Source organism: Balaenoptera ricei, chromosome 20, assembly GCF_028023285.1.
Source record: "Balaenoptera ricei isolate mBalRic1 chromosome 20, mBalRic1.hap2, whole genome shotgun sequence".
Classification (NCBI taxonomy): Eukaryota; Metazoa; Chordata; class Mammalia; order Artiodactyla; family Balaenopteridae; genus Balaenoptera; species Balaenoptera ricei.
In genome coordinates, this window is record NC_082658.1 from 52289342 (window position 1) to 52300763 (window position 11422).

General features: G+C 43.0%; 1 protein-coding gene across 5 annotated transcripts in view; it reads right to left on the reverse strand.

The window, feature by feature from the left end:
- ZZEF1 (zinc finger ZZ-type and EF-hand domain containing 1) overlaps positions 1 to 11422 on the reverse strand; it is a 115844-nt gene that overhangs the window by 72355 nt on the left and 32067 nt on the right. For all 5 annotated transcript variants that reach the window (XM_059908025.1, XM_059908027.1, XM_059908024.1 and 2 more), the window contains 6 exons: positions 9158 to 9249; positions 8626 to 8774; positions 4027 to 4138; positions 2724 to 2939; positions 1019 to 1119; positions 326 to 495 (listed from right to left, as the gene is read on the reverse strand). In XM_059908025.1, the coding sequence (XP_059764008.1) occupies positions 326 to 495; positions 1019 to 1119; positions 2724 to 2939; positions 4027 to 4138; positions 8626 to 8774; positions 9158 to 9249 (840 nt within the window). The remainder of the gene's footprint in view (positions 1 to 325; positions 496 to 1018; positions 1120 to 2723; positions 2940 to 4026; positions 4139 to 8625; positions 8775 to 9157; positions 9250 to 11422) is intronic.

The window sequence follows — 11422 nt, forward strand, 5'->3', positions numbered from 1 at the left end:
TTTTATTCTCAATTAATATTATCATCTCCCCACCTCAATCTATCAGCCTCATCCCCGTGTCTCAGTTGAAGTGAAGACTGGAGTGTGACAGCAATTACTCTCAATATAACACAACTGTATATCAGAAACCAGGAGGAAGTCGTTGAAGAGGGACTAAATCCTGAACTGCAAATAATGATTCAAAAGAGGATCACGGAAACTCATTTTCCAAAGATGTAAACCCTTTCCTGGGTTTGCATGGTCAGAGGACCCCCTGTTCTCTAAAGCAAAAGGCCCTGCAGGCTACGAGCTCAGGGTCACAGTAAAGAAGAACCCCAATCCCTACCATCACATAGGTGTGTGTAGAGCTCCTTGGCGGCCTCTACCCGCCTACAGCTCATGCTTGGAGCCTTGGCGTCCTCAGAGGTGGCCGACGCGTCTCCTTGCAGCACGGAGAAACAGCTCTGGAGGAGCTGCAGAAGCAGGGTTTGGGCACAGATGCATTCTTCCCTTGGGCTACAGAAAGACAAAGAATGTCAGAGAGCAAAAATGCAAGTTGCTTTTACCCTCCAAGCCAAACAACTATCTACAAAGGGCTCTCCCCGCTAGGCATCAGGCTCAGTAAAAAGAATGCCAACCAGAGGCAGAAAGGTGGAAAGGAAAGAACAATGGACTGGGTAGAGTCTGAAAACACAGACCCTGTCTGACTGTGCCCACTCTGGGTAAAGAAATGCACCTCTGATTCTGTTTCTTCAGTAGTATAATGAGAATACTATAATCCTTGACCTGCTTATCATTATAAGGTTGTAATATAAATGACAAAATGCTTGCAAAAACACTGCCCAAATAAAGCACTTTGTAGAAATGTAAGATGTTTATTTTCAACAATAACCAAATCTTTCGAATCAGAGTAGTATAAACTAGTAGGAAGTAAAAAATCTTGGAAGAAAAAAATTGTCCTTTTAGAACAGCAAAACTCAGTGTTTTCAGTTGTGCTTATCAATATACGATTATCATCTTGTAACAAATTCTGACTTACTTTTGCTTTAATTTACTGTAAAAATCCCAAAAGATCTGCAAATCAAGACCCGCGAAGTCCAGAAAAGATCTGTATTTTAAGCCACTTTCCTTCTGCTGTACCTAAAAAATAATAAAGACCAGAAAAAATAAAATTGAAAAATGCATTTAGAGAAATATTGTAATGGCTCATTTACTTCTCACTGTTAAGGGATAAGGTGGCTCCGCATGTGTAAAATTCCAACATAACTGATGCTTAAACTAAAAAGTCCATGAACAACTGTTTTTGGTGTGAAACTTTCTAAAATACGTGTGTGTGTACATATGTACGTGAATGTATATATACACGTAACATATACACACACATCCCCATGGAAGCTCCTTGACTTCACAGATACTACACCTGGAACATAAGTGAATCTTTACTTGGCGATGATTATTGTCCAGGACCATCCTGCAGCATGCTTTGACCCTTCCCTGCATGTAGGCTGAAAGATCAATTCTGCTGTGATCGCTTCTGCTACTCCTACGCATCTCCCTCTCATTTGCTGTTTTCTGCTGTGATAGGAGAGCTCCAGTAACAAAGACCAAACAATCCATATACAAATTGAGTCACCAGCCTCTGAATGTGCCCTGAAGCAGAATGCAGGTCAAGAGTAGACACTGTTGCGTACCACACGTGAGAGGGCTCCACCGGATTCCTGAGTGATAAGCCATGTTCTCTGTAGTGATGGCTGCAAGAACCTTTCTTTGAGTAGACTGTCACTGTGTTTTTATTAGTGACTGTAGAAGTCAGTATCAAAAACACAATGTTCACAGCAGCATTATTTACAATAGCCAAGATATGGAAGCAACCTAAGTGTCCATCAACAAATGAATGGATAAAGAAGATATGGTGTATGTATACAATGGAATATTATTCAGCCATAAGTAGAACGAAATTTTGCCATTTGTGACAACATGGATGGACCTGGAGGGTATTATGCCTAATGAAATAAGTCAGACAGAGAAAGACAAATACTGTAAGTTTTCACTTATATGTGAAATCTAAAAAATGGAATAAACAAACAAATATAACAAAGCAGAAACAGACTCACAGATGCAGAGAACAAACTAGTGGTTACGAGAGGGGAGTGGAGTGTGGGGAAGGGCAAAAATAGGTGAAAGAGATTAAGAGGTACAAACTACTAGGTATAAAATAAAATTTAAGTTACAAGGATATAATGTACAATACAGGGAATATAGTCAATATTTTATAATAACTTTGCATGGATCAGATTACCATGAAACTAATACTGTAAGTCAACTATATTTCAATTAAAAAAAAAAATCCTGTTATTATTTTTGGTACTTTTAGTAAACAAACAGAATTCACCTAAACTTCAGGAATAATTCTAGGGCTTAAAGAAGACATAAATCCCATAAATGTGCTTTGTCTCCCTGGCAACCAAAGCTGGGGCTCTTTAAGATCTGTATGCAGGTCTATCCCAGGAAACCTCACAATGGTGACCACATGCCACTTCGTCTGCCACTGACTGACGCCATCAATGCCCAACGCCTCACTCCCCTTGGCCTCCCAACGTCATCACAGCAGCCCGATGCCTGCCCTCCTCATTCGTACTGCATGGCTTCAGCACGGCCAGGTTTCACCGGCTGGTGTTCCTTTCCCCAGACACTGTCGTTACTCTTCCCAAAGGAATGAGGTCTAACAACTGAGGAAACACTACCAGGTCATGGGCGAGCTGCTGGATGAACTGAAGGGTCCTGAGAAGCAGTGTGGCCCCACAGACGCTCTCCTCCACGCCCTTTCTGCAGTGAGCACGGACGATGCTCTGCTCCGCTTCTGCCCTCGCGGGCCGGAGGTACCCACTGACGCTCAAGCCTTGTACTCCCAGGCGCTCTGCCGACTCCTGGCGGGTGCAGAGGAACTTCACCATCAAATACTGGAAAAGGACAAGACAGAGGTGACGAGAAGGACTTAGAAGCCCCAGGTACTGACAAAAGGGAAATAAAGGCCTTTCTGGGCAGGTCTTCCTGTGACTTTAATAATTAATGAGGTACCACTATGCCTAGCACTGGAGACACAAAGTGTAAGTCCAGCAACTACAACAAACAGGGAAGAGACAATACAAACACTGAAGTCAGGTTTGGGGAAAGATCACAATATGAGAAATGGCACTATTCCTGCTTCAAGGCAAAAACAGGATTAGACAGGATGAATAAGAGAAGGACGTCTGTTCTGTGGCACAGTCATTTTGAAAAAGACAAGAGCTATATGGTGAAAACAGTCAATGACTGCCCTAAGGGATCATCTCCAAGCCCCCACTTACCTGTAATCCATGTGCTGGGAGCCCAGGACACAGCCTTGTCTGCTCAAAGCTAAAGCCATTTGCAAAGCCCAACTTCTATGCACACTCTCTGCTTATTATAGTGAAAGATCCTTTGTTGAGGGCCTTTCAGAATCCACTACTTAGCTGCGTAAATATTTACTGAGCACCTACTATGTACAAGTCCTGAAGATAGTTCTTGTTTCTCTTATTTAAGCTTCTTACTAAGATTCACAACGGAGGTTAAAAAAAATTAAGTAGCCAGATAATCATTGTTTCTTTCATAGCTACGGAAAGACATCTCTCTTGCATTTAGGCCTGTGGACTTACTGCTCCCTCAGCCTGAGAGGCCTTTCTCCACACCTCTCAGCCCGGCTAAAGATGACAGCTTAATCAACTTTCAACACTTGGCATCGCACCAACTTTCCTGGGAAGCCTTCCCTAGTGAATTCCAGGCTGGGTAAATATTGTTCCTTCGGGCTGCAACAGCCCCGTGTGTCTCTTTATCAGCCCATATCACAGTGTCTCATACATCTGTGTCTCCCACTAGACTCGGAGCTCCGTGAAGGTCATGATCACGTCTGACTCACCTGCAGGATTCCAGTGCTGGCACAGGACTGGCACACAATAACTGCTTGATAAACACAGTACAAAAGGAGGGGAGTGGGCAAGTGTGCGAAGGCCACACCTCACTGATACTTACCTTGGCAACCCTGCACTGTTGCAACTTGACATCTGCTTCATCCCACTCTTCCTCCAGCTCAAACCAGCCAATAGGATCATCCTCGCCAAGGTTATCAGACGGGCAACCAATCCTGTAAACACAAAGGTAATCACAAAATGTTCTCCTATTCCTAAACTTCTCAAGGGTCTAACGAATAAGGCACCACCTAAATGGCATTTAACTTGTTTACACGGCCTGTCGGTTAACAATCGAGGATGGGGTGTGGCACGTGGTGCCTCTCTGAGCATACGAGGGAGCTGGTGGTAACATCCTCCCCACTTCTCAGCCTCCTCATCTGTGCAATGGGAACTATTATTAGTCCCAAATATAACCTGGGAACTAAGGGAAGTTTGCTTCTCTAGATAACTGGCTTATCTGAAGAATGAGACCTGAAGTCAAGGCATCTGAGATGAAGATACTCAGGAATAAGGTACAATGCAACAGCTGGTGTGTGCTTCTGGAAAAATCCAAAGGAGAGGCAGGTTCAGTTTTCTTTCCCTAGGTCTGGCTAACATAGGTACGACTGGCCTGAGATTCACAATTGCAACAGCTGAAGGGTAAAAGCTGAGGAGCTTTCAGATCCTGGAGCTCCAAAAAAGGAAAACTTCAGCCTCCACAGGCCTCAGGATTTTTCCCTATTACTTAAGAAGTCCTGGGCTTCCCTGGTGGCGCAGTGGTTGAGAATCTGCCTGCCAATCAGGGGACACGGGTTCGAGCCATAGTCTGGGAAGATCCCACATGCTGCGGAGCGACTAGGCCCGTGAGCCACAATTGCTGAGCCTGCGCGTTTGGAGCTTGTGCTCCGCCACGAGAGAGGCCGCGATAGTGAGAGGCCCGCACACCGCGATGAAGAGTGGTCCCCACTTGCTGCAACTAGAGAAAGCCCTCGCACAGAAACGAAGACCCAACACAGCCATAAATAAATAAATAAATAAATAAATAATTAAAAAAAAATAAATAAGTGAGCTGATGGACAGGCAAAGTGCTCTAAAAAAAAAAAAAAAAGTCCTTCCAGGGAAGCATTTCAACCCAAAGGCTGAAGAAGTACAACTGTGTGCCATTTCTTTTCTTTTTTTTTATTATTTATTTTATTTATTTATTTTTGGCTACGTTGGGTCTTCGTTGCTGCGCACGGGTTTTCTCTAGTTGCGGCAAGTGGGGGCTACAGTTTGTTGCAGTGCGCGGGCTTCTCATTGCATTGGCTTCTCCTCTTGCGGAGCACAGACTCTAGGCACGCGGGCTTCAGTAGTTGTGGCATGCGGGCTCAGCAGTTGTGGCTCACAGGCTCTAGAGCGCAGGCTCAGTAGTTGTGGCGCACGGGCTTAGTTGCTCCGTGGCAGGTAGGATCTTCCCGTACCAGGGCTCGAACCCGTGTCCCCTGTGTTAGCAGGCGGATTCTTAACCACTGCGCCACCAGGGAAGCCCCTGTTTCTTTTTAAAATTGGATACTTGAATGGTACTTCCTTTTCAGGAATTAAATAACTGAGAAGGAGAAAATGGCAGTCTTTTCAAGTAACATTCCTAAAACTTTAAACTATTTAGTCTGTGATACGGCTAACAAGCTAGCCAACACATGAGTATTCTGTATGGATAAGATAAGCAAACACAGGGATTTACAAGAAGAAAACAGCAAGAAGAAAAAGACAAAGGACCCAGAGTAGGTTCTGTAACAGAGAGAAAAAAACGTTCTCTTCTTACCATTAAGTCTTTCTTAGCATAAACCTTTCATGATATAGTTAACCCTAAAACCAATGGGACAGGTGGTATTCCATCTTAGCCCCAAACCATGTCAATGACTTTCATCAATATGGTGTGTTTGAGGATTTTTCAATTCACCCTTCGGGAGTCATCAAGGAAATCCTTGAGATACAGAGAGCTGGCAGGATGTCAGACAGTGGGGAGAAGCAACCTTGCTCACTACACCAACTCACAGGCAGGGTGGAGAAAACAGAGCTAAGTATCAGTCCTCTTAAATATGTACAGCAACCAAACAGCTGGTCCCAGAGTGTGCTGACTGACCGATGTCTGACCAGAGGGCAGACAAAAAAAAAAAAAAAGGCAAGAAGACAGACACATGTCTATTACCATTTTGATCTCCAAACTGGAGAGGGACTGATAATATGTAGCCCAAGCAAATCAGGATTTCAGAGTAGTTCAGGCTGGAACCAGGAGCTAAAATCAACAAGGGACTAGCAAATAAGCCTGCATTTAGGTTCAAAAAAAAAATCATCCTATATAAGATGTGAAAGATCTTGTTTGACAGCAGGTTTAGGGAAAAAAAAAACCTATATTAATATGTCCCAGGAGTGGGACACAGCTATTTAGAAACAAGTGTAATCTCTAGTTATTGTTTAAAAAGAAAAGCATCTTTTTAAAAAGCATGTATGCGTGATGGGAGACAGATTTGTTTCAATTCATTTAGAGGGCTGAAATTAAGACCACAGAGTTGAAATTACAAGTGTAGATTTCAATAAACATAGATAGAATATGTTACTGAAGTGCAGTGAGTTCTCCATCATTAAGGATATTTATTCTAGGGAGGCTGAGTGACCCTTTGTCAGGGATGCCACCAAAGGAAGTCCAGCAGAGAGAGGAAGTTATTCTAGATCCTTGTTATTCCAAGTGTGATCCGTGGTCGGGGAGCATCAGAGTCGCCGGGGAGCTTGTTAGAAATGAAGGTCTCAGGCCCCAGGCAGAACCACTGATTCAGAATCCGCATTTTCACACAATTATCGGTGGTTCATACGTACATGAAAGCCTAGTAGTACAGTACTCAGTGATAGTAAAAACTCCAGCACCCCATTACCTGTGAAATACAGGAGCAAAAAGGGCAAGTCTCGGGCTCAGCTGCATGAGTTTTAACTTGCTACTAGTAATTAGGGAGGTAACACTGTCCAAGAGGTCACCAACGACGTCTGTGGCTAAATCCAACAAGTCCACTTCTAGACTTACCTCACCGACTCTGGGGTAACATCCAACACCGTTGCCCACTCCCTACCTCTTTAACCACGATTTTCCCCTGGCTTCATGAGGACACTTCCCTGGCTTCCCTGCTGCTTCTCTGGCTGTTTTTCTCAGCCTCCCTTTCTCTGCTGCCCCATAAATGCTGGTGCCTCTCAGCATGTTGACCTAAAGTCTCTGTTCTTCCCAGCCCACACACTCCTCCAGAATGATCTCTTCTAATTCATTTTAAACTATCACCGAAATGTCTCTCATATCTCTGCCTTCAGGACAACATCTCTTCTAGGTTCCTCACCTGTTTATCCAACTAGCTGTGGGATATCTCAGAGACTTCCTAGAACCTCAAATCCAACAGGACCAAAACTGAGCTCATCATCTTCCCACAAACCTGTTTTCCCCGAGGTATTTTCTGTCTCAGAAAAAGGCGCTACCAATGTCCCCTCTGGCGAGCCAAAAATCCAGGACTCACTGAGGCCTAAGCCTCCTTCTCTCTCCTGCTGTACATCAGTCACTCACCAGGTCCTGCTGCTTCTCCTTTCTAGCCGTCTCTTCAATCGTCCACATCTCTCCATGGCTCCTGTTGCTGCTCTAGTTGAGGTTACCCACACTCTGGCTTCCCAGGTGACCGTGACAGCCTCCCCCCACTTCATCTGGCCTCCCCGCGCGCTCTCCTCCAGCCCACCTCACACAGCAGGCTCCAGAGCAGCACTTCCAAACCACGAATGCGAGCTCTCCTCGTTCTTCTTGAAGCTCCTCAGCAAACACTCCACCCTGCTCCCTGCCCCTGCCCCCATGGCTTTCAAGATAAAGTCTAAACCGTGAAACAGAGACAAAAGGGCCTTCAATGACCTGACCCTTCCCTAGCTCTCCAGCTTCACCTCTCCCCACTCTCCAACTCACGGCACACCTCAGCAACATGGGGCTCGTCAGTCCCTTGTGTACGCCAGACCCCACCTGAGCTCTCAACTCTGCTCTGCTCTTTGCTCAGGACACTCTGCTTCCACTTCTTCAAGTAGTTAATTAGCTTTAGCTCATCCATATTCAACACTTCCTCCAGGAAGCCTTCCCTGATCAGGTCAGGTGCTCTGCCATATGCTCCCAGAGCACCTTATCCCTCCTAGCTACCTCGCATTTATAGTACTGTGACACTGTAGGCTTTATCATCTGTCTTCTGAGCTAAACAGTAGGCTCTGTAGAGCAGGGAACGGGCCAATCTGCTCATTACGGTATCTTCAGTACCTAGCATCAGGTCTAGCACATCGTAGGTGCTTAATAAATATTTTCGGTAAAAACACAAAAATAGGAGGAGGGAAGCTGGGGCCTGGGTAAATTTTCCAGTGGCTAGATAAGACTAGAGACCTCAGGCTGCCCACAATTCAGGCAGGTATTATTACCCAACCATTTTGAAGATGTGTATACCTGGTCACAGAAGGGACCGAGTAAGAGACTATGAACAAATTAAAATATATGTCTTCACATGTGCTGCCAGAAAGCAATGAATGCTCATGGCCACTGAAGATGGGTTAGTAGCAACTTTTCTATAAAGAAAACATACTTCACCAATAAGAGAATGTATACAATCTTATTAACTATAAAGATTTTTATTCTGTTCCTTACCTGCTTTTTACAAATTGCCTGAATTCCTGAAGCTTCCATTTGTCATATTTTTCAAACCTTTTGAAGTGCTCTTCTGCATGAAATTTATCAGAAGATGAATTATAGGCAAACACCAACCCACACTGGGCACCAATGCCACCACGTCGAACCTGGAAATAGAGATCTAAATAAAGTACATCAAAGGGACCAAAGTTCTGTGGCCATTTTGTTCCCAAATAACATGGTCAAATTCAAATAGCTTAACGCAAAAATCAAACCAACAAAATGAGATTTCAAATACATTAAGTCCTGGAAAAGTAAGAAAGCTGCTTCCCTAGAAATGATTCCTTACTTTTCTTGATCCTTATACTCACACCATTTACAGACTTAACAATCTATTCATCTTTGTGCCCTTGCCTTCTGCTACAGGCCTGACACAGAATAAATAATCACTAAATGTTCAATGAAAAACCAGTGACATGGACCTTTGAAATACAATCCTATTTTTAAAAATAGTAGTAACATTTCCTAAAGAAGGCAGAATAAGAATTACCATAATTCTGATCTGAGTAACTTGGAAGGCAGATTCAGTTCCTGTAGAAAAAATAATACTTGCTCTGGTTTTTCCAGTCTCTGTAAGAAAACCTACAAAAAGGAAAAACTAAAGTTAGGATGACTGAGGCACCTGTAATAACCCTAAGAACTAAGACCAACAAAACCAAAGCATATCCTTTGAGGCAGAGGGCATCTAGTCTATCTGGTTCTCTCATAAAAATTAGAAAAAGAAAGAAGAAAATTAGAAAAAGAATTCCCCTCTGGGCAGAAGCAACCCCCCTGATAGACACCGAGGTAACAGATCATGGTCCAGGTATAACTTGGTCAGAGCACAATCTTTTCAACTTTTCAACAATACAGGCTGCTCGGCTCTGAGGTAACGATAAAGAAATAAAAAGTTGATAAGGACTGTGACTTTAATTCAAAGAGATAAAAGACTGGACAATCAATCATCTTTCTGAACCATTCCTAAAACCATGACTGACGTTTGGCTGGGCTGTTAGAAGCAAGCAGGCTTAAAGGCTGAGAGAGGAATTAGATAGTTTCTTGAATACTCTGTCAGGAAAGACTGTAAAAGTCTTTGAAATGGGCAAAAAAAGAATGCTGGGTGTTTGTTTAGTGCACTCTTTGGGTCATCTCCACCTTTCTTTGTCTCTGAACTATTTTACAACTCTGTAAATTGTAGAATAATAACAGTAATGCAAAAGATTCTTGTCCACAGAAATAAAAATTGTGTCTATAGGAACATAGCTGATTATTCCTTATGAAGACTGACCAATTTTGCAACCATCTGTAGATTCATGTCAGCATTCTTACTGGTCTATGTGTATTAATGAGTTCTCCTTTGACCTGCTTGTAACATCTTACTGGTTCCCTCAGTAATTAATGGGATAAATAAAAAGATTGACATGTGTTCATTTTATATTTGTATGAGAGTTGTGGTTCACCTCTTTTGCTGTTGTTAATTATCCTTTAAAAATTTACAAAAAGGTCTGTTAAATCCAAGGCTGCTTTTCTCTTTCCAACCTCTGTAAATTATATAACTTACACATTTACTCAAATCAGCCTGACCACCCATTCTTCCCGAAACCATGAACTGCTTTCAACCACTCTGCCTTATCAAGATGAAAAGACTAAAACCAATTTCATGCTTATTTTATTACACTGAGTTCAATAAAACAAAAATTTGTGAAGTTAAATCTCCATAAGACAATATGCATTATTTTTCACCAAAACCAAGAAAATTAAATCCAAAGGAACCTTTACTAAATCACAGGGAGAAGCTATTATTGACCTAATGCTATCAAATAGTAATTCTACAGACAATTTTAAGAAGCCATACGGCCAGAAATTCACACAATTCTACTAACAGTAATACTAAAAACTATCCCAATTATTGAACTGTCACCTTTTCTCGGAGGTCTGGATGCCTCTAACTAATCAAACCTACTGTAAAGGCCGAAATGCTGCCTGGGAGTAGCTGCCAGTTTTCATTAGTCTCAAAGTAGCTGAAGCAATAATTTAAGTCAAAAGAATCAGACTCTTTTAAAATAACATTGCCATCAATTTTTTTAAGGCCCAAATAAATACATACATTAAACAAACAAAGCTTAAAAAGTAAATAAATAAAACCTCTGTGCTTCCTTTTCTTGGTAAAAAACCAGCTCATATGTCTAACCTATAATATTTTAAAGCTACAACTGTTTGGACACCATGCCCCGCCTGCCCAATTTACTCTCTTAAAATGACAAGAAGAAAATAACCAATCTCAAACGTAAAGAATTTAATAACCCTACTCCTTCAGTTCTATTGGCAGCAGCCTGCACTCCTTTAAAACGCCAGACCCGTGGCTGTGACTCACAGGCGGTCAGCCCTCGGAGTGCCCACGTTCGGGTTCTCCGGGCACTCTGTGCAGCAAGGGGGAACGTCCAGTGTTTCCCAGCAGCTGGGGAACTTGAAAGGTAGCAGTGAAAAAGAGCTTTGGCCCCCGTAAGGGGAAGAAACAAATCACTCCTCAAAACCCCACAGTTCCAGCTGTGAGGACTTTCCTCTGTCCTCCCTGTCTCGTCAGGTTCATTTTTTTGCAGAGGACCGAATCCTAACCTGAGTTACAAGAAACAGACAGTGACGGTTGTGAACGGAGAGACCAGGGGAAACCAAGGCTCCTCCCCACGCCCAGTCACACCCCACCTGGGTGCTCATCAGAAACACAACAAAAATAACAAATCCACACACTACAACTAGTTTATGCAATTTATCCATG